Raw genomic sequence first — 26,280 nt, forward strand, 5'->3', positions numbered from 1 at the left:
AAAGGTAAAAAAGTTCAGAGCCAAAGGCCTGGAAACCCATTAGCTAGCAAAAATCATATCTGGAAGATTCTTACAAAGGAACACATAATGAATAGGTTTCGTCACAGCCCAGACACAGAATAGATATGTCCCTGGACGCAGGAACACATGTCTATTCAGCTTGGCAGTGAGTCAGTGAGAACCTTCACTTTGATCCCAACGGTAGCGTCTACTGTAACCAGGCAACAGGAAAGTAGCCTTAGTCAAGAAGGGAGTTATGTTGGGTTTTAATAGACGAATGAGAAACCATCATGCTGGAAAGTACAATGCAGTTGGCTGAGGTACTTGACAGAGATTTGTACTGATGTGTGTATATTAAATTAAATTAATTCTGAACTAATGAATGGCAGGAAATCTAATTAAGAAAATGTATAACTGTTCTGGAGTATGTTCTTCAATACTCTATGTCAGCACTACCATTCCTTGACTGTCTTGTGGTGACATTAGGATTCATATATCGAAAGAAGCCCTTTAATACCTACTTTACACAAGCACTTTCCATTAAGGACTGATTACATGGGGTCCCTTCCTGTAGTAGGATGACGTGGTTGATTGATGGCCCTTGTAGTTCCCGAGTCCCTTTGCTGCCTTTTTTTTTAAGTTGAAATTTGGTTTTGCCAAAAATTTCTTTTGAATAGCTGGGTCATTTCTGCCACACACCAACGTGTCGTGTAACATTTCCTTAAGGACAGTCCAAATTCACTGTGTTCAGCTAGTTTCTGCAACTTGGCCAAGAACGGCACAGGCTTGGAGGCCAAAGGGCCTGTTCCTGTGCTGTACGTTTCTTTGTTAACTCAGTGACAGACTCCCCAGGAGTTCTGCCAGTCACGTCGAAGGAATACCACTGGAGAATTACCGGGAGCTTCAGGTCATTGTGTTTTTTTTAAAACTAGGTCTACTAGTTCATTCAAGGTTTTTGGGTTGGGGGCATTCAGATAGGTTAGATTTCTTATCACATTGAAAGTCGAGACCCCGCATGCTGTTAGCAATATCACTTTTTGCTTTTCATCTCCTTTCATGTTGTGAGTACAAAATAAACAAATATTGGGCCCAGTCTTCTCCAATGATGTCATCGGGGTCGGATTTCCCAAAAAGAGTTAGAATGCTTTTTTCTTACCGGAAAGACTCATGACATTCATGAGGTTGCCTGGAGGGAAAGATGGAGGAAGTAAAGACTTTAACTCCTTGTCGTCAATGTAGTAATTTAGCCACATGCCAGTTTCCCATCACCAACACCCTTCATCATGCACCAAAGGAAAAGATCGCTCCCATTGTTACAGTCAGGTAGTCTTCACCTTCGGCCCTACAATGCCGATCCAGGTAAAGGTATAGGCTGCAAACCCCTGCAAACTGCTTCCCTTTGGCGAGACTCTAATTGGTCAATAAGACAGCTTATTTTCCACAAACCCCATTGATGGCCTTCGTGATCGTCATAACAGATGTCCAATTCCCTTTGTACATCTATACTTCCTAATTTCTTATCATATCAGTTCCTCCTGCCAAAGTAGATTATTTCACATTTTCCACATTATACTGCATCTGTCGTTTCTTGCCGAGTCACCAGGTCTGTCCAAATCCATCTGTAGCCACTTTACATCGTCCTCACAGCACACATTCCCGCCTAGCTTTGCATCATCTGCAAACTTGGAAAGTTTACATTTGGTCTCCGCATCCAAAGCAATGATATATACTGTAAACAGCTGGGGCTCAAGTGCGGATCCACTACCCACAGCCTACCAATATAGAAAGATAGAAACTAGAAGAAGGGTAGTCCTTTGAACGTGCTCTGCCATTCATTTTTATCATGGCTGATCATCAAATTCAATATCCTGATTCCCCCTTCCCCCCCCTATCCCTTTAGCCCCTAGAGCTATATCTAATTTCTTCTTGAAATCGGAGAAATACTTGGTCTCAACTACATTCTGTGGTAGTGAATTCCACACATTCACTACCCGGGTGAAGAAATTTCTCCTCACCTCATTTCTACAAGGTTTACCCCTTATCCTCAAAATATGAACCCGAGTTCTGAACTCCCCCATCATTGGGAACATTCTATGAGTCTGCCCAGTTTAACCCTGTTGGAATTTTATACATCTCTATGAGGTCCCTTCTCATTCTTCTAAATGCCAGAGAATGTAATCCTAACTGATTTAGCCACTCATATGACTGACCTGCCACCCCAGCAATCAGCCTGGTAAACCTCCGCTGTACTCCCTCTATAGCAAGGACATCATTCCTCAGATAAGGACACCAAAACTTATTTAGACAGGAATGGTTGTTGGAAGTTCCGGGGTATAGATGTTTCAGTAAGTGTAGGGTAGCTGGTAAAAGAGGTGGAGAAGTGGCATTGTTAATCAAGGATAGTCTAACGGCTGCAGAGAGGCATTTTCGAAGGGGATCTGCCCACAGAGGTAATATGGGCTGAGGTTAGGAATAGGAAAGGAGCGGTCACGTTGTTAGGAGTTTACTATAGGCCCCCAAATAGTAATAGAGATGTGGAGCAAGAAATTGCTAAGCAGATTATGGATAGGTGTGGAGGTCACAGGGTAGTTGTCATGGGGGACTTTAACTTTCCAAATATTGATTGGAACCTTTATAGGTCGAATAGTTCGGATGGGGCAGTTTTTGTGCAGTGTGTGCAGGAGGGGTTCCTGACACAATATGTGGATAAGCCGACAAGAGGTGGGGCCACATTGGATTTGGTAATGGGAAATGAGCTGGGCCAAGTATTGGATTTGGTTGTGGGAGAGCACTTTGGAGATAGTGACCACAATTCGGTGTCTTTTGTTATTGCAATGGAGAGGGAGAGGGCCATACGGCAGGGCAAGGTTTATAATTGGGGGGGAGGTAATTATGATGCAATCAGGCGGGAATTAGGAAGCATAGGATGGGAACAAAAATTGTCAGGGAAAGGCACTAATGAAAAGTGGAACTTTTTCAAGGAACAAATACTGCGTGTCCTTGATAGGTATGTACCTGCCAGGCAGAGAGGAAATGGCCGAGTGAGGGAACCATGGTTCACAAAAGAGGTGGAATGTCTTGTCAAGAGGAAGAAGGAAGCGTATGTTAGGTTGAGAAAACAAGGTTCAGTTGGCTCGATGGAGGGTTACAAGTTAGCAAGAAATTAGCTGAAAAAGGGGCTTAGGAGAGCTAGGAGGGGGCATGAGAAGTCCTTGGTGGGTCGGATCAAGGAAAACCCCAAAGCTTTTTACTCTTATGTGAGGAATAAAAGAATGACCAGGGTGAGGCTGGGGCCGGTCAAGGACAGCAGTGGGAATTTGTGCATGGAGTCAGAAGAGATAGGAGAGGTGATGAATGAATACTTTTCTTCGGTGTTCACCAAGGAGAGGGGCCATGTTTTTGAGGAAGAGATGGTGTCACAGGCTGATAGGCTGGAGGAAGTAGATGTTCGGAGGGAACATGTACTAGCAATTTTGAATAAACTGAAAGTTGATAAGTCCCCTGAGCCTGATGAAATATATCCTAGGAGTCTTTGGGAGGCAAGGGATGAGATAGCAGAGCCTTTGGCATTGATCTTTGCGTCCTCACTGTCCACGGGGGTGGTGCCAGAGGACTGGAGAGTGGTGAATGTGGTTCCTCTGTTTAAGAAAGGGAATAGAAATGACCCTGGTAATTATAAGCCGGTTAGTCTTACTTCGGTGGTCGGTAAGTTGATGGAAAAGGTCCTAAAGGATAGGATTTACGACCATTTAGAAAGATGCGGATGAATCCGGGATAGTCAGCACGGATTTGTGAAGGGCAAGTCTTGCCTCACAAATTTGATAGAATTTTTTGAGGAGGTAACTAAGTGTGTAGATGAAGGTAGTGCTGTTGATGTCATATCCATGGATTTTAGTAAAGCGTTTGATAAAGTCCCCCTGATAAAAGGTCGGCTTATGAAGAAAGTAAGGATGTGTGGGATAGAATTTGATAGAATTTCTAGAGGGAAGTTTGGCCGATTGGATAGGTAACTGGCTATCTAACAGAAGACAGAGGGTGGTGGTGGATGGAAAATTTTCGGACTGGAAACCGGTTACCAGCAGAGTGCCACAGGGATCAGTGCTTGGTCCTCTGCTATTTGTCAATTTTATAAATGACTTGGAGGAGGGGGCTGAAGGGTGGATCAGTAAATTTGCTGATGACACCAAGATTGGTGGAGTAGTGGATGAGGTGGAGGGCTGTTGTAGGCTGCAAAGAGATATAGATAGGATGCAGAGCTGGGCTGAAAAATGGCAAATGGAGTTTAACCCTGACAAATGCGAGGTGATTCATTTTGGTAGGACAAATTTAAATGTGGATTACAGGGTCAAAGGTAGGGTTCTGAAGAATGTGGAGGAACAGAGAGATCTTGGGGTTCATATCCATAGATCTCGGGGTTCATATCCATAGATCTCTGAAGGTTGCCACTCAAGTGGATAGAGCCGTGAAGAAGGCCTATAGTGTGTTGCCGTTCATTAACAGGGGGTTTGAGTTTAAGAGCCGTGGGGTTATGCTGCAACTGTACAGGACCTTGGTGAGACCACATTTGGAATATTGTGTGCAGTTCTGGTCACCTCACTACAAGAAGGATGTGGAAGCGCTGGAAAGAGTGCAAAGGAGATTTACCAGGATGCTGCCTGGTTTGGAGGGTAGGTCTTATGAGGAAAGGTTGAGGGATCTTGGGTTTTTCTCTTTGGAGCGGAGGAGGTTGAGAGGAGACTTGATAGAGGTTTATAAGATGATGAGGGGGATAGATAGAGTGAACGTACAATGACTATTTCCTCGGGTGAATGGAGTGGTAACTAGGAGGCATAACTATAGGGTTCATGGTGGGAGATATAGGAAGGATGTCCGAGGTAGGTTCTTTACGCAGAGCGTGGTTGGGGTGTGGAATGGACTGCCTGCAGGGATAGTGGAGTCAGAAACTTTAGGAACATTTAAGAAGCTATTGGATAGGCACATGGAGTACTTCGGGATGATAGGGAGGAAATAGCTTGATCTGGGTTTCAGACAAAGCTCAGCACAACATCGTAGGCCGAAGGGCCTGTTCTGTGCTGTAATGTTCTATGTTCTAAAACTGCACACAATACTCCAGGTGTGGCCTCATCAACACCCTATAAAATTGTAACGAGACATCCCTGTCGCTATACTCAAATCTTCTCACCATGAAGGCCAACATACCAATTGCTTTCTTTACTGCCTGCTGTACCTGCACAATTACTTTCAGCGACTGATGTACGAGGACACAAAGGTCTCGCTGAGTATCCACCTCTCTCAATTTACACCCATTCAAGTAATAATCTGTTTTCCTATTATTGCTATCAAAGTGGATAACCTCACATTTATCCACATCATACTGCATCTGCCATGCAGATGACCACACACTCAGCCTGTTCAAATCACGGTGAAGCATCTCCGCATCCTCCTCACAGCTCACCTTCCCACCCAACTTTGGAGATAATACATTCAGTTCCCTCTTCCAGATCGGAACTCCACTAGTTACTGACTGTCAATCAGAAAAAGACCCATTTATGCCAACTCTTTGCTTCCTATCTGCTAACCAGCTTTTCATCAATCTGAAGACATTATCTGCAATCACATGTGCTTTACTTTACATAGTAGTCTGAGATGTGAGACTTTGTCGAAAGCTTTCTCTAATATGAGACCTTGTCGAAAGCCCTCCAATTTGTAGGAGCCAGTCCAGAGTCCAAAGACTTTTGGAAAATAACCACAAATGGATCTACTATTTCCAGGGCCACTTTTTTTAAGGACGATGACGATTATCAGGACCTGGAGATTTATCCACCTTCAATCCCGTCAATTTTCTCAAAACCATTTCTCGACTAATGCTGATTTCCTTCAGCTCCGCAATAAAATCTATTTCTCTCAGAACTTCTGGTACATTGCTTCAGCCTTCACAAAGGAAGACATAAATAAAGTACAAATTTAATTCCCCGGCCATTTCTTTATTCCCCGTTACAAATTCTCCCGTTTCTGACTGTAGGGGGCCTACATTTGCTTTTGGCAATTTTTTTCTCTTTACATACTGATAGAAACTTTCACAGTCAGTTTTTATGTTCCCCGCTTGCTTACTTTCGTAATCTATTTTTCCCTTTTTAATCAATCCCTAAGTCCTCCTTTGCTGAATTTTAAACTGCTCCCAATCCTCGAGCCTATTGCTTTTTCTTGCCAATTTGTATGATTCTTCCTTGAATCTGATACTATCTCTAATTTCCCTTTTAAGACCTGGTTGGCCACAATTGCCTTCCCACGCTTGCGCCAGACAAGAATAATAAAACTTCTGAAATTAACCCATTCATTCTTTAAATGCCTGCCATTGCCTATCCACTGTCTTTCCTTTCAGTAATGTTTCCCAGTCCATCATGGCCAATTCATGCCTCATATCATCATAGTTACCTTTATTGACATTCAGGACCCTGGTCTCAGAAGCAACGACATCACTGTCCACCTTGACAAAGAATTCTACCATATTATGGTCACTCATCCCCAAGGATTCTCCCACAACTAGATTGTCAACTAATCCTTTCTCATTGCACAACACCCAATCTAAGATGGCCTGTTTCCTTGATGGTTCCTCAGCATATTCATAGAAATCATAGAAACCCTACAGTGTAGAAAGAGGCCATTCGGCCCATCGAGTCTGCACCGGCCACAATCCCACCCAGGCCCTATCCCCACATATTTACCCGCTGATCCCTCTAACCTTCACATCTCAGGACACTAAGGGTCAATTTAAGCATGGCAATCAACCTAACCCGCACATCTTTGGACTGTGGGAGGAAACCGGAGCAGCCGGAGGAAATCCACGCAGATACGAGAAGAAGGTGCAAACTCCACACAGACAGTGACCCAAGCCGGGAATCGAACCCAAGTCCCTGGAGCTGTGAAGCAGCAGTGCTAACCACTGTGCTACCGTGCCGCCCGTACTGTACCATTTTTTCTGCCTGGTAGCCAATCCTAAATCCATGCCAGTATCTTGACCCCATCCCATATTTGATTTTAATTTGTCACATGTATTGGTATACAGTGAAAAGTACTGTTTCTTGCATACCATTTGTAGAGTTCATAGGTGAGAAGGAAAGGAGAGGGTGTAGAATGTAGTGTTACAATCATAGCTAGGGTATAGAGAAAGACAACTTAATATAAGGTAGGTCCATTAAAAACTCTGATGGCAGCAAAGAAGAAGCTGTTCATAAGTCGGTTGGTACGTAATCTCAGACTTTTGAATCTTTTTCCCCAACGGAAGAAGGTGGAAGGGAGTGTGTCCGGGGTGCGGGCAGTGGGAAGTGTAGACGGAGTCAATGGATGGAGACTGGTTTGTGTGATGGACTGGGCTACGTTTACAACACTACTTGGTTTATTGTGGTCTTGGTCAAAGCAGGAGACATACTGAACTGTGATACATCCGAAAAGAATGGTTTCTCTGGTGCATCTGTAAAAATTGGTGAGTTGTAGCGGACATGCTGAATTTCCTTAGCCTCCTGAGAAAGCAAAGGCGTTGGTGGGCTTTCTCAACTATAGTGTCAGCATGGAGGCTCCAGGACAGGTTGTTGGTGATCTGGACACCGAGAAACTTGATGCTCTTGACCATTTCCACTTCATCCCCATTGATGTAGATAGGGACCTGTTCTCCACCAAGCTTACTGAAGTCAATGACTATCTCCTTTGTTTGTCAGATATTGAGGGCAACATTATTGTTGTTGCAACAGTTCACCAGATTCTCTATCTCTTTCCTGTATTCCGTCTCATCATTGTTTGAAATTCAACCCACTACGATAGTGCTATCAGCAAACTTGAAAAACGAGTTGCAGCGGAATTTGGCCACAGTCATAGGTGTATAAGGAATATAGTAAAGAGCGGTGGACAGCCTTATGGAGCACCTGTGTTGAGGATAATCATAGAGGAGGTGTCGTTGCCTATCCTTACTGATTGCAGTCTGAGGGTTAGGAAGTCTGCGATCCAGCCACAGAGTTCGGAGCCGAGCTCTAGGCCACAGAGTTCGGAGATGAGGTTTGTAGGAATAATGGTGTTGAAGACTGAGCTGTAGTCAATAAATAGGAGTGTGACCTAAGTACCTTTGTTATCCAGGTGTTGCAGGGTTGAGTGTGGGGCCATGGAGATGGCATTTGCTGTGGACCAGTTGCAGTGATAGATGAATTGTAATGGATCCAGGCAGTCTGGGAGGCTGGAATTGATTTGTGCCATGACTAACCATTCGAAGCACTTCATAATGATGGATGTCAAAGCCACTGGGTGATAGGTTATTCAGGCATGCTGCCTGGCTTTCCTTTGGTACAGGTATGATGGTCGTCTTCTTGAATCAGATAGAGACCACAGATCGGTGTAAGGAGAGGTTAAAGGTGTTTGCGAATACCCCCAGCAGTTGGTCCGCACAATCTGAGTGCTCATCCGGGTACCCCATCTGGGCCAGGCGCTTTCTGTGGGTTGACTTTTGAGAAGGCTGATCTGACATCTGCAATGGTGACCTCGGATATCGGTTCAGCTAAGGCTTCTGGGGTGGAAGACATCCTCTCACTGACCTCTTGCTCAAAACGTGCATAGAATGCATTGAGCTCATCAGGAAGGGGTGCATGGTTGCTGACAATTTTACATGCCTTCATCTTGTAGCCTGTTATGTTTTGCAGATCTTGCTATAGTCGGTGGGAATCTGCGTGGCTAGCTTGGGACGGAACTGTCTATTGGCATCTTTAGTGGTTCTCCGTGGATCATATCTGGATCTCTTGTATAGGTCAGGGTTGCCTGACTTGAATGCCTCAGACCTGGACTTCAGCAAGCAGTGGATATCCCTGTTCATCCATGGTTTCCGGTTGGGGGACACACAGATTTGCTTCTTTGACACACAGTCTTAGAATCATAGAATGTACGGCACTTCGGCCCAAACTGATCCATGCCAATCAATAAGCCCATCTAAGCTAACCCCATTTGCATGCATTTGGCCCATATCCCTCTTAAAAACTTTTCCTATCCATATATCTGTTCAAATGCCTTTTAAATGTTGTCAATGTCCCTGCCTCAACCACTTTCTCTGGCAGCTCATTACACATATATACCACTCTGTGTAAAAAAAGTTGCTCCTCAGGTTCCCATTAATTCTTTCCCCTCTAAATTTAAATCTATGCTCTCTCGTTCTGGATTCCCCAACCCTGGGAAAAAGACAGTGCATTCACCCTATCCATGCCTCTCATGATCTGATACACCTCTATAAGATCACCCCTCAGTCTCCTATTCTCCGAGGAAAAAGGTCCTAGCCTGTCCAGTCTCTCGCTATAACTCAGTCCCTTGAGTCCTGGCAATATCCTTGTAAATCTCTTCGGCACTCTCTCCAGTTAAATAACATGTTTCCTGTAGCAAGGCGACCAAAACTGAACACAGGTGCGACCTCACCAACATCCTGTACAACTGCAACGTAACTTCCCAGCTTCTATACTCATTGCTCTGACTGATGAAGGCCAGCATGCCAAAAGCCTTCTTCACTGCCCTATCTACCTGTGACTTAGAGAACCATGCACCTGAACTCCAAGGTCCCTCTGTTCCATGATACTCCCTAAGGTCCTACCATTCACCATGAAAGTCCGACCTTGATTTGACTTTCCAAAATGCAATACTTCACACTTATCTGTATTGAATTCCATTTGCCATTCGTTGGCCCACTTTCCCAGCTGATCAAAATCCTGCTGCAATTTTTGATAACCTTCCTCGCTGTGTAGAATATCACTTATTTTAGTGTCATCTGCAAAGTTGCTAATCATGCCTTGTACATTCTCATCCAAATCGTTGAGATAGATGTTGCCAAGTTGAGTTTGTGAAGTTGGAATTTGATGTTGGTAAAGATGTAAAAAAATGCTGGGGGGGGGGGGGGGGGGGGGGGGGGTGTCCCTTTAAAGTCTAGTGTTTTGTTTCAGTGCTTGGAGGTTGAAAATGCAAAGTACATACAGAGTCCAAGCTGAAACATTTGTATCAAAAAGTCAAAGCAGTAGTCTTGACAAGACAAACTGTTTTATCTTAATTTAGCCCAATCAACTTAAAGCAGGCACTCAGCTACCAGGAACCTATAAAATTTGAATTTGATGGTCTTGACAACATAAGACCAATCCTATTGTAGGAAAATTGATAGGTCATCGCAGGTATACAAGAGTGCAAAGGGGAGAAAACAAGAGAGCAACAGACGAACCGCCACCTCTCAAGCTTCGAGAGGGAGAGAGCAGCTCTCAACTCTGCTAGCTTCAGATACGTCTTAAGACGGCGCACCATCTAGCAAGCGAAAGGTACCTAATCAGAAAGAACTGACAGACAGAGGAATCAACAGAGGAGCTCCAAAAGATCCCGAAAGCCACAAACCTGGTTGTACTTTTGAGTGTGACTGAATTCTATTATAATATATTTTTTGGCTAATGAATGAGTATTGTATTAATTTGAACAGCATTCCATTACAATCTTATTTTACTTGGTATGTTACTTCTTTAGTTAAAGTTCCCTGTTCGTTAAATAAATAAATTGTTAAGTGTTCATTTTAAAGCGAGTGTCAGGTCTTTCTGTTGGTTAACCACTAAACATTACTGAAGAACAGGTCACACCTTCCCACACATTTTTAACAGATTACAAGGCGAGGTATTCCTCTTTGAGGGATTTGGCGTTACTTCTTAAAACCTCCGCATCGTAACATAGATAACAAATAGGAATGGGCCTGGCACTGACCCCTGAGGCACACCACCAGTCACAGCCTCCAGTCCAATAAGCATCCTTCCACCATTACCCACTGCTTCCTACGATCAAGCCATTTGAATATCCAATTTACCAGCTCTCCCTGGATTCCATGTGATTTAACCTTCCACAGCAGCCTACCATGTGGAACTTTATCAAAGGCCATACATTTTAAAACATCCATCACCTCCTCTACTATAATGCGAACTGTCCCCAGTATATCACCACTAACTTTCCCAGGTTCCCAAGTCTTAATCTCTTTCTCCACAGTAAACAGAGTAGAAATATTCATCGAGAACCTCGCGCATCTCCTGCGGTTCCGCACAAGTGTGTCCACTTTGGCCCTTGAGGGGTCCTATTCTCTCTCCAGTTATTTTTTGTCCTTTAATATACTTAGGAATCCCTTTGCATTTACCTTAAATCCTCTCAGCCAAAGCTACCTCAAGCCCCCTTTTTTGCCCACCTGATTTCCTTCTTGTATCCCCTTTACACCTCTCGGAAATCCCCTGATTCCAGCTGCTTGTACCCGAGCTATGCCTCCTCCTTTTTCCTGGCTAAAACCTCAATATGTTTTGCCATCCAAAGTCCCCTACTACTGCCAGCCTTGCTCTTCACCCTAACAGGAACATATAGAACCTGAACTCTAGCTATTTCACTTTTAAAGGCCTCCCACTTGCCGGAAGTCCCTTTGCCCTCAAACAAGCTACTACAGTCAACCCTTGCAAGCTCCTGCCTAATTTCATCAAAATTTGAGGTGCCCGAATTTAGAACTTGCACCTGTGGACCAGTTTTGTCCCTTTCCATAATGGCAAAAGCAAGACAGAGAGCAAGGGAAGTCCAGATTAAACTACATTTATTTCAATGCAAGAGGCCTGACAGGCAAGGCAGATGAACTCAGGGCATGGATGGGTACATGGGACTGGGATATTATAGCAATTACTGAAACATGGTTAGGGGAAGGACAGGACTGGCAGCTCAATGTTCCAGGGTACAGATGATATAAGAAAGATAGAACAGGAGGTAAGAGAGGAGGGGGAGTTGCACTTTTGATTCGGGAAAACATCACAGCAGTACTGAGAGGGGATATATCCGAGGCCACTGAGTCTATATAGGTAGAACTGAGAAATAAGAAGGGGGAAATCACTTTGATAGGGTTGTACTATTAAGCCCCCAAATAGTCGGTGGGAAATTGAGGAGCAAATATGTAAGGAGATTACAGACAGCTCCAAGAAAATTAGAGTGGTAATAGTAGGGGATTTTAACTTTCCCAACATTGACTGGGACAGCCATAGTATTAGAGGGTTGGATGGCGAAAAATGTGTTCAGTGTATTCAGGAGGAATTTCTCATTCAGTATTTGGATGGCCCGACTAGAGAGGGAGCAAAACTTGACCTCCTCTTGGGAAATACGGAAGGGCAGGTGACAGAAGAGTTACTGAGGGATCACTTTGGGACCAGTGACCATAACTCTACTAGTTTTAAGATAACTATGGAAAATGATAGGTCTGGCCCAAAAGTTAAAATTCTGAATCAGGGCAAGGCCAATTTTGATGGTATCAGGCAGGAACTTTCAACAGTTAATTGGGGGAGTCTGTGGGAAGGCAAAGGGACGTCTGGTAAATGGGAGGCTTTCAAAAAGGTTTGTTAACCAGGGTTCAAGGTAAGCACATTCCTCTTCGAGTGAAGGGCTAGGCTGGCAGAAGTAGGGAACCCTGGATAACTCGGGATATTGAGGCCCTGGTCAAGAAGAAGAAGGAGGCACATGACATGCATAGGCAGCTGGGATCAAGTGAATCCCTTGAAGAACATAGGGGGTGTAGGAGTAGATTTAAGAGAGAAATCAGGAGGGCAAAAAGGGGACACGAGATTGTTTTGGCAGATAAGGCAAAGGAGAATCCAAAGAGCTTCTACAAATACATAAAGACAAAAGAGTAACAAGGGAGAGATTAGGGCCTCTTAAGGATCAACAAGGTCATCTATGTGTGGACCCACAAGACAGGGGTGAGATCCTAAATGAATATTTCTCATCAGTATTTACTGTTGCGAAAAGCATGGATGTTACGGAACTTGGGGAAATAAGTAGTGATATCGTGAGAAGTGTACATATTGCAGAGGAGGTGCTGGAAGTCTTAAAGCGCATCAAGGTAGATAAATCCTGATGAGGTGTATCCCAGGACATTGTGGGCGGCTAGGGAGGAAATTGTAGGAACCCTAGCAGAGATATTTGAATCATCGATAGTCATAGATGACGTGCCTGAAGATTGGAGGGTGGCAAATGTTGTGCCTTTGTTTAAAAAGAGCTGCAGGGAAAAGCCTGGGAACAACAGGCCAGTGAGCCTCACATCTGTGGTGGGTAAGTTATTGGAAGGTATTTTGAGAGACAGGATCAACAGGCATTTAGAGGTGCAAAGACTGATTAGGGACAGTCGGCATGGCTTTGAGAGTGGAAAATCATGTCTCACAAATTTGATTTGAGTTTTTTGAAGGGGTAACCAAGAAGGTAGATGAGGGCAGAGCAGTTGATTTTGTCTACACGGACTTTAGCAAGGCCTTTGACAAGGTATCACATGGTAGGTTGTTGCACCTTACGGGATCCAGGGGGTGATAGCTTAATGGATACAACATTGGCTTGATGACAGAAGCCAAAGGGTGGTTGTAGAGGGTTGTTTTTCAAACTGGAGGCCTGTGACCAGCGGTGTGCCTCAAGGATCAGTGCTGGGTCCACTGTTATTTGTCATTTATTTTAATGATTTGGATGAGAATATAGGAGGCATGGTTAGTACGTTTGCAGATGACACCAATATTGGTGGCATAGTGGACAGTGAAGAAAGTTATTTCCGATTGCAATTGGATCTTGATCAATTGGGCCAGTGGGTTGACGAATGGCAGATGGAGTTTAATTTAGATAAATGCGAGGCGATGCATTTTGGTAGGTTGAACCAGGGCAGGACTTACTCAGTTAATGGTAGGGGAGAGTTACAGAACAGAGATCAAGGGGTACATGTTCATAGCTCCTTGAAAGTGGAGTCACAGGTGGACAGAGTGGTGAAGAAGGCATGCAGTATGCTTGGTTTCATAAGTCAGAACATTGAATACAGGAGTTGGGACGTCTTGTTGAAGTTGTTCAAGACATTGGTAAGGCCATACTTGGAATACTGTGTACATTTCTGGTCACCCTATTATAGAAAGGATATTATTAAACTAGAAAGAGTGCAGAAAAGATTTAGGATGCTACCGGGACTTGATGGCTAGAGTTATAAGGAGAGATTGGATAGACTGGGACTTTTTTCCTCTGGAGCGTAGAAGGCTGAGGGGTGATCTTATCGAGGTCTATAAAATAATGAGGGGCATAGATCAGCTAGATAGTCAATATCTTTTCCCAAAGGGGAAACCAGAGGGGCACCAATATCCTCGGAGGGAAATTTGCTACGGCTCTTCAGGGGGATTTAAACTAATTTGTCAGGGGAGTGGGAAAAGGAGTTGTAGTCCGGAAGTCAGTGTTGAGGGTGGTGAGATATTGGGGAAGGTATCAAGGTCAAGGGTGGGTACCGGTAGACAGGAAGGTGGGTTGAAGTGTGTCTACTTCAATGCAAGGAGCATCCGGAACAAGGTGGATGAACTTGGGGCGTGGATTGCTACTTGGGACTACGATGTTGTGGCCATTACGGAGACGTGGGTAGAACAAGGACAGGAATGGTTGTTGAACGTTCCGGGGTATAGATGTTTCAGTAAGTGTAGGGAAGCTGGTAAAAGAGGTGGAGGAGTAGCATTGTTAATCAAGGATAGTTTAACGGCTGCGGAAAAGCACTTTGAGGGGGATATGCACACTGAGGTAATATGGGCTGCAGTTAGAAACAGGAAAGGAGCGGTCACGTTGCTAGGAGTTTACTATAGGCCCCCAAATAGTAATAGAGATGTGGAGGAAGAAATTGCTAAGCAGATTATGGATATGTGTGGGGGTCACAGGGTAGTTGTCATGGGGGACTTTAACTTTCCAAATATTGATTGGAACCTTTGTAGGTCGAATAGTTTGGATGGGGCACTTTTTGTGCAGTGTGTGCAGGAGGGTTTCCTGACACAATATGTGGATAGGCCGACAAGGGGTGAGGCCACATTGGATTTGGTACTGGGAAATGAACCGGGCCAAGTGTTAGATTTGGTTGTGGGAGAGAACTTTGGAGATAGTGACCACAATTCGGTGTCTTTTGTTATTGCAATGGAGAGGGATAGGGCCGGACGGCAGGGCAAGGCTTACAATTGGGGGAGAGGTAATTATGATGCGATTAGGCAAGAATTAGGGGGCATAAGATGGGAACAGAAACTGTCAGGGAAAGGCACTGATGAAAAGTGGAACTTTTTCAAGGAACAAATACTGGGTGTCCTTGATAGGTATGTCCCTGTCAGGCAGGGAGGAAATGGCCGAGTGAGGGAACCGTGGTTCACAAAAGAGGTGGAATGTCTTGTGAAAAGGAAGAGGGAAGCTTATGTAGGGATGAGGAAACAAGGTTCAGATGGCTCGATTGAGGGTTACAAGTTAGCAAGGAATGAGCTGAAAAAGGGGCTGAGGAGAGCTAGGAGGGGACATGAGAAGTCCTTGGCGGGTCGGATCAAGGAAAACCCCAAGGCTTTTTACTCTTATGTGAGGAATAAAAGAATGACCAGGGTGAGGTTAGGGCCGGTCAAGGACAGTGGTGGGAACTTGTGTATGGAATCAGTAGAGATAGGCGAGGTGATGAATGAATACTTTTCTTCAGTGTTCACCAAGGAGAGGGGCCATGTTTTTCAGGAAGAGAAGGTGTTACAGGCTAATAGGCTGGAGGAAATAGATGTTCGGAGGGAGGATGTATTGGCAGTTTTGAATAAACTGAAGGTCGATAAGTCCCCTGGGCCTGATGAAATGTATCCTAGGATTCTTTGGGAGGCGAGGGATGAGATTGCAGAGCCTTTGGCTTTGATCTTTGGGTCCTCGCTGTCCACGGGGATGGTGCCAGAGCACTGGAGAGTGGCGAATGTTGTTCCTCTGTTTAAGAAAGGGAATAGAAATGACCCTGGTAATTATAGACCGGTTAGTCTGACTTCGGTGGTTGGTAAATTGATGGAAAAGGTCCTTAGGGATGGGATTTACGACCATTTAGAAAGGTGCGGATTAATCCGGGATAGTCAGCACGGATTTGTGAAGGGCAAATCGTGCCTCACAAATTTGATAGAATTTTTTGAGGAGGTAACTAGGTGTGTTGATGAAGGTAGGGCGGTTGATGTCATATACATGGATTTTAGTAAGGCGTTTGATAAGGTCCCCCATGGTCGGCTTATGATGAAAGTAAGGAGGTGTGGGATAGAGGGAAAGTTGGCCGATTGGATAGATAACTGGCTGTCTGATCGAAGACAGAGGGTGGTGGTGGATGGAAAATTTTCGGACTGGAGGCAGGTTGCTAGCGGAGTGCCGCAGGGATCGGTGCTTGGTCCTCTGCTCTTTGTGGTTTTTATTAATGACTTAGAGGAGGGGGCTGAAGGGTGGATCAGTAAATTTGCTGATGACACCAAGATTGGTGGAGTAGTGGATGAGGTGGAGGGCTGTTGTAGGCTGCAAAGAGATATAGATAGGATGCAAAGCTGGGCTGAAAAATGGCAAATGGAGTTTAACCCTGATAAATGTGAGGTGATTCATTTTGGTAGGACTAATTTAAATGTGGATTACAGGGTCAAAGGTAGGGTTCTGAAGACTGTGGAGGAACAGAGAGATCTTGGGGTCCATATCCACAGATCTCTAAAGGTTGCCACTCAAGTGGATAGAGCTGTGAAGAAGGCATATAGTGTGTTAGCTTTTATTAACAGGGGGTTGGAGTTTAAGAGCCGTGGGGTTATGCTGCAACTGTACAGGACCTTGGTGAGACCGCATTTGGAATATTGCGTGCAGTTCTGGTCACCTCACTATAAGAAGGATGTGGAAGCGCTGGAAAGAGTGCAGAGGAGATTTACCAGGATGCTGCCTGGTTTGGAGTGTCGGTCTTATGAGGAAAGGTTGAGGGAGCTGGGGCTGTTCTCTCTGGAGCGGAGGAGATTGAGGGGAGACTTAATAGAGGTTTATAAAATGATGAAGGGGATAGATCGAGTGAACGTTCAAAGACTATTTCCTCGGGTGGATGGAGCTATTACAAGGGGGCATAACTATAGGGTTCATGGTGGGAGATATAGGAAGGATATCAGAGGTAGGTTCTTCACGCAGAGAGTGGTTGGGGTGTGGAATGGACTGCCTGCAGTGATAGTGGAGTCAGACACTTTAGGAACATTTAAGCGGTTATTGGATAGGCACATGGAGCACACCAGGATGGTAGGGAGTGGGATAGCTTGATCTTGGTTTCAGATGAAGGTCGGCACAACATCGTGGGCCGAAGGGCCTGTTCTGTGCTGTAATGTTCTATGTTCTATGTAAAGGTAGGGGAGTCTAATACTAGAGGGTTTAAGGTGAGAGGGGAGAGATACAAAAGTGTCCAGAGGGGCAATTTTTTCACATAGAGGGTGGCGAGTGTTTGGAACAAGCTGCCAGAGGTAGTAGCAGAGGCAGGTACAATTTTGTCTTTTAAAAAGCGTTTAGACAGTTTCATGGGTAAGATGGGTATAGAGGCATATGGGCCAAATGCGGGCAATTGGGACTGGCTTTGGGGTTTAAAAAAAGGGCGGCATGGACAAGTTGGGCCGAAGGGCCTGTTTCCATGCTGTAAACCTCTATGACTTGATGATTTCAAAATTAATCAAACTATGGTCACTGGTCTCAAAGTGGTCCCCCACCATCACCTCAGTTACTTGCCCTGCCCTATTTCCAAAGAGTAGGTCAAGTTTTGCCCTTTCCCGAGTAGGACCCTCCACATATTGCCTAAGGAAATTTTCCTGAACACAACAAATTCCACCCCATCTGAGCCCTTAACACTATGGCAGTCCCAGTCTATGTTAGGAAAATTTATATCCCCAACTATGACAACACAATTACTCCTGCAAGTCTCTCCAATCAATCCCCCTGCATATTTGTTCTTCTCATTCCCATTGACTATTTGGGGGTCTGTAGTACAACCCCAATAAGATCACCATCCCCTTCTTATTTCTTAGTTCCACCCACAAAATCTCATTGGATGATCTCTCAGTTCATCTCTGACTACTGTTGTGATGCTCCCCTTAATCAAGAATGCAACTCCCTCTCCTCCACCTCTGTCCCACCTAAAGCACCTGTACCCTGGAACATTAAGCTGCCAGTCCTGTCCCTCCCTTAGCCAAATTTCAGTTATGGCTATAATATCGCAGTCCCACAGACCTATCCATACCCTGAGTTCATCAGCTTTATCTGTCAGTCCTCTGGCACTGAAATAGATGCAATTTACTCCAATAAGTTTTCCCCATTCCCTACCATGCTCCTGCCTATCATGTCTATTCAGCTGCCATTGCTGAATATTACATCTCCCTTCAGCCCCTCATTTGCTTCCCTGCTGCTGAGGATCCCACCCCCCTGTCTTACCTACCTTAGTGCTCTTCAAGAGACCCAACACCACTTCTTTCTTAATCTTAAAATGCCCTAGCATATTAGCATGTTCCACACTCATCTCACTATCCTCCAAGTCCTTCTCTTTGGTAAATCTCCATGCAAAGTACTCATTTAGGATCTCGCCCACACCCTCTGCCTCCAAGCATAAGTTCCCTCCTTTATTCTTGAGTGGACCTACCCTCTCTCTAGTTATTCTCTTATTTTAATTATGTATAAATGCCTTGGGATTCTCTTTAACCCTACTTGCCAAGGTAATGGCTCCTCCTTGCTGTCCTAATTCCCCACTTGAGTTCTTTCCTCCTTTCTTTATATTCCTCCCTGTACGATCTTAGCTTCCTAAACCTTATATATGCTTTTTCTTTCCTTTTGACTCAATTCTCAACCTCCCTTGTCATCCAAGCGTCCCTTCCCTGACAATCCGTGCCCTTCCTCCTCACTGGAACATGCCGGTCCTGAACTCTGATCAGTAAGTCTTTAAACAACTCCCACATAGCAAATGTGGGCTTGCCCAATATCAGCTGCTCCCTATTATTTCTCCCAAGCTCTTTATTTTGCTGATCACGGGCACATGGTGACACAGTGGTTAGCACTGCTCCAGAGACCAGGTTCAATTCTGGCCTTGTGTAAATTTATGTGGAGTTTGCATGTTATCCCCATGTGTGTGTGCATTTCCTCTGGATGCTCCAGTTTCCTCCCACAGTCCAAAGATGTGCAGGTTAGATGGATTGGCCATGCTTAATTGCCCCTTAGTTTCCCATGATGTGTAGGTTAGATGAATTAGTCATGAGAAATGTGGGGGGTTACAGGGATAACGCGGCAAGGGAGGGGGGGGGAAGGAATCAGGGTAAGATCCTCTGTCAGAAAGTCTGTGCAGACTTGATGGGCCAAATGGCCTCTTACTGTCCGAATTCTACGAACTTCCTACAAAACTTTATCAAAAGCCTTCAGGAAATCCAAATATACCATGTCCATCGATTCTCTGTCAATTTTATTAGTAACATCCTGAAAACAGTCCAAGACGTTTGTCCAACTAGTTCATCAAACATGATTTCCCATTCATAAGTTCATGATGATTATGCCCAATCAGATCATGATTGTCCGAGTGCCTATTTATCACATCCTTTACATTTTCCTTACTGCTGTCGAAAGACTAACAGGTCTGTACTTCCCTATTTTCTCTCTCTCTCCCTTCTCTCCCTTCACTTTGGTAGGAATAACAGATGTGTTGAGTATAGGGCTAACGGGAGGACTTTGAATAGTGTGGAGGAGCAGAGGGATCTAGGTGTATGTGTGCATAGATCCCTGAAAGTTGGGAATCAAGTAGATAAGGTTGTTAAGAAGGCATATGGTGTCTTGGCGTTTATTGGTAGGGGGATTGAATTTAGGAGTCGTAGCGTTATGTTGCAACTGTACACAACTCTGGTGCGGCCGCACTTGGAGTACTGTGTGCAGTTCTGGTCCCCACATTACAGGAAGGATGTGGAGGCTTTGGAGAGGGTGCAGAGGAGGTTTACCAGGATGTTGCCTGGTATGGAGGGGAGATCCTATGAGGAGAGGCTGAGGGATTTGGGATTGTTTTCGCTGGAAAGGCGGCGGCTAAGAGGGGATCTTATTGAAACATATAAGATGATTAGAGGTTTAGATAGGGTGGATAGTGATAGCCTTTTTCCTCTGATGGAGAAATCCAGCACGAGGGGGCATGGCTTTAAATTGAGGGGGGGTAGTTATAGAACCGATGTCAGGGGTAGGTTCTTTACCCAGAGGGTGGTGAGGGATTGGAATGCCCTGCCAGCATCAGTAGTAAATGCGCCTAGTTTGGGGGCGTTTAAGAGATCCGTAGATAGGTTCATGGACGAAAAGAAATTGGTTTAGGTTGGAGGGTCACAGTTTTTTTTTTTTTAACTGGTTGGTGCAACATCGTGGGCCGAAGGGCCTGTTCTGCGCTGTAATGTTCTATGTTCTATGTTCTATGTTCTTCAATCGTGAAGTGACATTTTCTACCTTCCAGTCTTAAGGAACCATTCCAGAATTTATAGAATTTTTGGAAGATGACCAATGCATCCACTATCTCTATAGCAACCTCTTTCAATATTCTGGGATACATAAGATCAGGTCCCGGGGACTTATCAACTTTCAGTTCAATTTCAATTTAATTGCTCCAATACAACATTCTTATTTACAATAATTTCCTTCAATGCCACATTCTCCCTAGTCCCTTGGATCCCGACATCTGGGAGATTTCATGCATCTTCCTCAGTGAAAACAGGCACAAAGTAATCATTTAGCTTCTCTGCCATTTCTCTGTTCCCCATTATAAATTCTCCTGACTCCGCCTGCAATGGACCCACATTTGTCTGAGGCAAACACTTCCTTTTTACATACCCATAAGAAGATTTACAGTCTATTTTTTTTTTTGCTGGATTGCATTCATATCCTGTTCTCCCTTTATCAGTTTTTGCCTTCCTTTGCTGTATACTTACATAGAACATAGAACAGTACAGCACAGAACAGGCCCTTCGACCCACGATGTTGTGCCGAGCTTTGTCTGAAACCCAGATCAAGCTATTTCCTCCCTATCATCCCGAAGTACTCCATGTGCCTATCCAATAGCTTCTTAAATGTTCCTAAAGTTTCTGACTCCACTATCCCTGCAGGCAGTCCATTCCACACCCCAACCCCTCTCTGCGTAAAGAACCTACCTCGGACATCCTTCCTATATCTCCCACCATGAACCCTATAGTTATGCCCCCTAGTTACCACTCCATTCACCCGAGGAAATAGTCTTTGAACGTTCACTCTATCTATCCCCCTCATCATCTTATAAACCTCTATCAAGTCTCCTCTCAACCTCCTCCGCTCCAAAGAGAAAAGCCCAAGTTCCCTCAACCTTTCCTCATAAGACCTACCTTCCAAACCAGGCAGCATCTTGATAAATCTCCTTTGCACTCTTTCCAGTGTCTCCACATCCTTCTTGTAGTGAGGTGACCAGAACTGCACACAATATTCCAAATGTGGTCTCACCAAGGTCCTGTACAGTTGCAGCATAAACCCACGGCTCTTAAACTCAAACCCCCTATTAATGAACGCCAACACACTATAGGCCTTCTTCACGGCTCTATCCACTTGAGTGGCAACCTTCAGAGATCTATGGATATGAACCCCAAGATCTCTCTGCTCCTCCACATTCTTCAGAACCCTACCTTTGACCCTGTAATCCACATTTAAATTTGTCCTACCAAAATGAATCACCTCGCATTTGTCAGGGTTAAACTCCATTTGCCATTTTTCAGCCCAGCTCTGCATCTTATCTATATCTCTTTGCAGCCTACAACAGCCCTCCACCTCATCCACTACTCCACCAATCTTGGTGTCATCAGCAAATTTACTGATCCACCCTTCAGCCCCCTCCTCCAAGTCATTTATAAAAATGACAAATAGCAGTGGACCAAGCACTGATCCCTGTGGCACTCCGCTGGTAACCGGTTTCCAGTCCGAAAATTTGGCAACTTTGTAAGCCTTTTCTTTTAATTTTATACAATCCTCAACTTCCTTTATCAGCTATTGTTAAGAACAAAGAATAAATACTGGCTTTTTATACCTTGAAGGAATATATAGGCACTGTATGCTCCGTAATAGTTTTTTGAAGACACAATCATATTTTCATAATCCATTTCAGCCAATTAGTCCCTCATGCCGTCATAATTTCCTTTATTCAACTTTAACACACTGGTTTCAGATTGAATTTCCTCACTTTTAAATTATATATCTTTATTATAATATGAGGCTCACAGTGAAGTAATGTAAATTTGAGGTTATACCCATTAGGAAAAGTTGAAGAGGCCAGGCAATTTCCTCTAGAAAAGTGAAGGCTGAGGGCTGACTTGAAGGAAGTCTATGAAGATTATGAAAGGGTTTTATAGGCTGGATGTAGAGGAGGTATTTCTACTTGAGGGACAGACCAAAGCCAGGGATCATAAATGTAAGACAGTCACAACTACATCCATTATGGAATTCAGGGGAAATAAATCTTCACTGTGATTTTGATTGGAATGCAAAACTCACTGGTATGAGTAGTTAAGGTCATTAGAGTGGAATTTATGTTCACATTTCACTCTGAACCCTCGTTGCTTGTGGAACTGTGATGCTGCAGTTGCCTGCTTAAAACAAGCTTTGTTTTACAAACAAACATTTAATAAATAAGCATATGGCACTGAATAAATGCAATTTTATATTTCAATTAACCAGATTTAACTGCAGATGTAATCATATCACTGTAAGATGAAGAATCCTAATAGGTTAGTAAGATTTTTAAACCATTAGACATTAGGGCACTGATAAAACTACCAGCATTAAGTTAAATGACTTTTAAAACAGGCTGATGAGCGAACAAAAAAAAGCAGTTTGCACACGAGACACAGTAAGAGATTTAGAACATAGAACATAGAACATAGAACATTACAGCGCAGAACAGGCCCTTCGGCCCACGATGTTGCACCGACCAGTTAAAAAAAAAAACTGTGACCCTCCAACCTAAACCAATTTCTTTTCGTCGATGAACCTATCTACGGATCTCTTAAACGCCCCCAAACTAGGCGCATTTACTACTGATGCTGGCAGGGCATTCCAATCCCTCACCACCCTCTGGGTAAAGAACCTACCCCTGACATCGGTTCTATAACTACCCCCCCTCAATTTAAAGCCATGCCCCCTCGTGCTGGATTTCTCCATCAGAGGAAAAAGGCTATCACTATCCACCCTATCTAAACCTCTAATCATCTTATATGTTTCAATAAGATCCCCTCTTAGCCGCCGCCTTTCCAGCGAAAACAATCCCAAATCCCTCAGCCTCTCCTCATAGGATCTCCCCTCCATACCAGGCAACATCCTGGTAAACCTCCTCTGCACCCTCTCCAAAGCCTCCACATCCTTCCTGTAATGTGGGGACCAGAACTGCACACAGTACTCCAAGTGCGGCCGCACCAGAGTTGTGTACAGTTGCAACATAACGCTACGACTCCTAAATTCAATCCCCCTACCAATAAACGCCAAGACACCATATGCCTTCTTAACAACCTTATCTACTTGATTCCCAACTTTCAGGGATCTATGCACACATACACCTAGATCCCTCTGCTCCTCCACACTATTCAAAGTCCTCCCGTTAGCCCTATACTCAACACATCTGTTATTCCTACCAAAGTGAATTACCTCACACTTCTCCGCATTAAACTCCATCCGCCACCTCTCGGCCCAACTTTGCAACCTGTCTAAGTCTTCCTGCAAACTACGACACCCTTCCTCACTGTCTACCACACCACCGACTTTGGTGTCATCAGCAAATTTGCTAATCCACCCAACTATACCCTCATCCAGATCATTAATAAATATTACAAACAGCAGTGGCCCCAAAACAGATCCCTGAGGTACACCACTTGTAACCGCACTCCATGATGAATATTTACTATCAACCACCACCCTCTGTTTCCTATCCGCTAGCCAATTCCTGATCCAATTTCCTAGATCACCCCCAATCCCATACATCTGCATTTTCTGCAGAAGCCTACCATGGTGAACCTTATCAAACGCCTTACTAAAATCCATATATACCACGTCCACTGCCTTGCCCCCATCCACCTCCTTGGTCACTTTCTCAAAAAACTCAATAAGGTTAGTAAGGCACGACCTACCTGCCACAAAACCATGCTGACTATCACCTATCAATTCATTACTCTCCAAATAACTATAAATCCTATCCCTTATAATTTTTTCCAACATCTTGCCGACAACAGAAGTGAGACTCACCGGTCTATAATTCCCGGGGAAGTCTCTGTTCCCCTTCTTAAACAATGGGACAACATTCGCTAACCTCCAATCTTCTGGTACTTAAACAAGTGATTATGATTTTAAAACACTTACGCTGATAGTTTGAATGTGTTAATGCATTTTTTTAAAGGATCATTGTTCACTTTAGCCAAAGGCAGTTTGCTGCGAAGCATCATGGTAAAGAGCATTAGGGCAAAGCCATATTCTAAAGAATGTTAACACCTTGAGAATATGCAAGATTTAGCAGTACAGTTTCGGATGGAGAGAACATTCAGGACACTTAATCATATGAATAGAGTTTATTCATCCAGATAAGATGGATGCATGCCCAGACGTGGAGTCATACATTCACGTTGTTCGAGTGTGACCAATAGGGAAACTCATAGGAACGTTCGTTTGAACTTTGGGCTAATGTCTGAGGTTACTCGGCAACACAGGAAGTGGGGTCAGCCAAGACAGGAGTTAGTTTCCGGATTCTATGGACTAATAAAATGCCATTATGCCAGATGGTAAGATGCGATTGGCTAAGGTATATGACAAGTATGATGGTTGATTTATATATATTGACGATGATTGATTTAAAGCTAATGAAAGGGGGGAGTAATTGATAAGAAAACCTATAATTGATCTGTTTTGAATTGTATATATCAGATTTCATTAGCGAAGCTCAGCTGCTCTATCTCAGAGCTGCCCTGACCCTTTGATAATTTCTCCTAGCTGCTGGTGAAATAAAGTTATTTAAAGTCTTTAAACTGAGACACTGGCTTCGTGAATCTTGTATTGTCTGAAGTTTCAGTAGTACCCGGCCACCTCGGAAACCCCACCAACAATCATACGGTTTCCATGTTACATATAAAGCACAGAACATTAATTATACATGATAGTTAAAGGGAATAAAGCCTAATACCTGGCCTGGAACAACAGATCTGGCGAACAATTTATTCAGCTGTACTAGCTCATTAGGTGCAGTGTCAAATTTGAGTGCGATGCTATTCAAAGTGTCCCTTGATTCAACCTGTCAGAGAAATCAATTCAGTTGTTGGTAAATTTAAGTAAAAGCATTCAGTTAGCATCATGCATTTTTTTTAGTTTACTGTTTTTACCCACTCTTCAACTCACTCCCCGCTCCAGAAACATATTTAATTTTTGGTTTAAAATAACAAAATGAAGAAGAAAATATTTTATAACTTTTGGAAGCAAAGCATGTGTTTGGAAAATCACAGAAATAACCATTTTGTTTGACAAGTACAAGTTTACTGACGGAAGAGGAAGGATTTCAGGGAGGCAATAACATGTCGGTATTGTCACTGGACTAATAACCCAGAGATTCTGGGCAATGCTCTGGGACATAGGTTCAAATCCTACCATGGCAGATGGTGAATTTAGAATTCAATTAAAAAAGATTCTTGAATTATAAGTCTAATAATCAATATTACCTAACTATAACCACAAAACCATTGTCAATTGCAGTAGAAACCCACCTGATTCAGTAATGTCCTTTAGGGAAGAAAATCTGCTGTCCTTACCCGGTCTGATCTACATGTGACTCCAGATCCACAGCAATGTGGTTAACTCTTAACTGCTGTATGAAATGGCCGAATAAGCCGCCAGTTCTGGGGCAATTAGGGATGGGCAATAAATGCTGGCCCAGACAGTGATGTCCACATCCCATAAAAAAATATATTTATAGAGTGGCATTAATGGAATGGAACATCACAAGGAAATGAGATAACAGGCTCAGATGACGAAAAGGAGGTAAGTTGAGAGGCATGTTTTAAAGGAGGAACGTGAGGTAAAAAACTGGAGAGGTGTAGGGAGGTAATTCCAAAACTCAGGGCCCAGTCGCCAATAGTGGAGTGGTTAAATTTGGGAATGCTCAGGGGGCATTCAGATATCTTGGAGGACTGTGGGACTGGAGAAGAATACCATATAAGAATACAACGTCCATTGCAAGGTTTGCAAATGAGGATGAAAATGTTAAAATCAAGGCATGGCTTGACTGGGAGCCAATGTAGATCATTCAACAGAGGGATGATAGGGGAATGGGACTTGCTGCAAGACATCAGCAGCAGAGTTTTGGATGATGTTGAGTTACTGAGGGTAGAATGGGGGGGAGGAACCAGCTGAGAGTTTACTGGAACAGTCAGGTCTAAGGGTAACAAA

General features: G+C 43.9%; 1 protein-coding gene across 11 annotated transcripts in view; it reads right to left on the bottom strand.

The window, feature by feature from the left end:
- oxr1a (oxidation resistance 1a) overlaps positions 1-26,280 on the bottom strand; it is an 894,274-nt gene that overhangs the window by 437,999 nt on the left and 429,995 nt on the right. For 7 of the 11 annotated variants that reach the window (XM_078216653.1, XM_078216656.1, XM_078216650.1 and 4 more), the window contains one exon: positions 25,025-25,132. The exons of the other annotated variants lie outside the window; for them this stretch is intronic. In XM_078216653.1, coding sequence (XP_078072779.1) covers positions 25,025-25,132 — 108 coding nt within the window. The remainder of the gene's footprint in view (positions 1-25,024; positions 25,133-26,280) is intronic. 11 annotated transcript variants of the gene reach the window in all.

The sequence above is a fragment of the Mustelus asterias genome, chromosome 7, assembly GCF_964213995.1.
Source record: "Mustelus asterias chromosome 7, sMusAst1.hap1.1, whole genome shotgun sequence".
Lineage (NCBI taxonomy): Eukaryota > Metazoa > Chordata > Chondrichthyes > Carcharhiniformes > Triakidae > Mustelus > Mustelus asterias.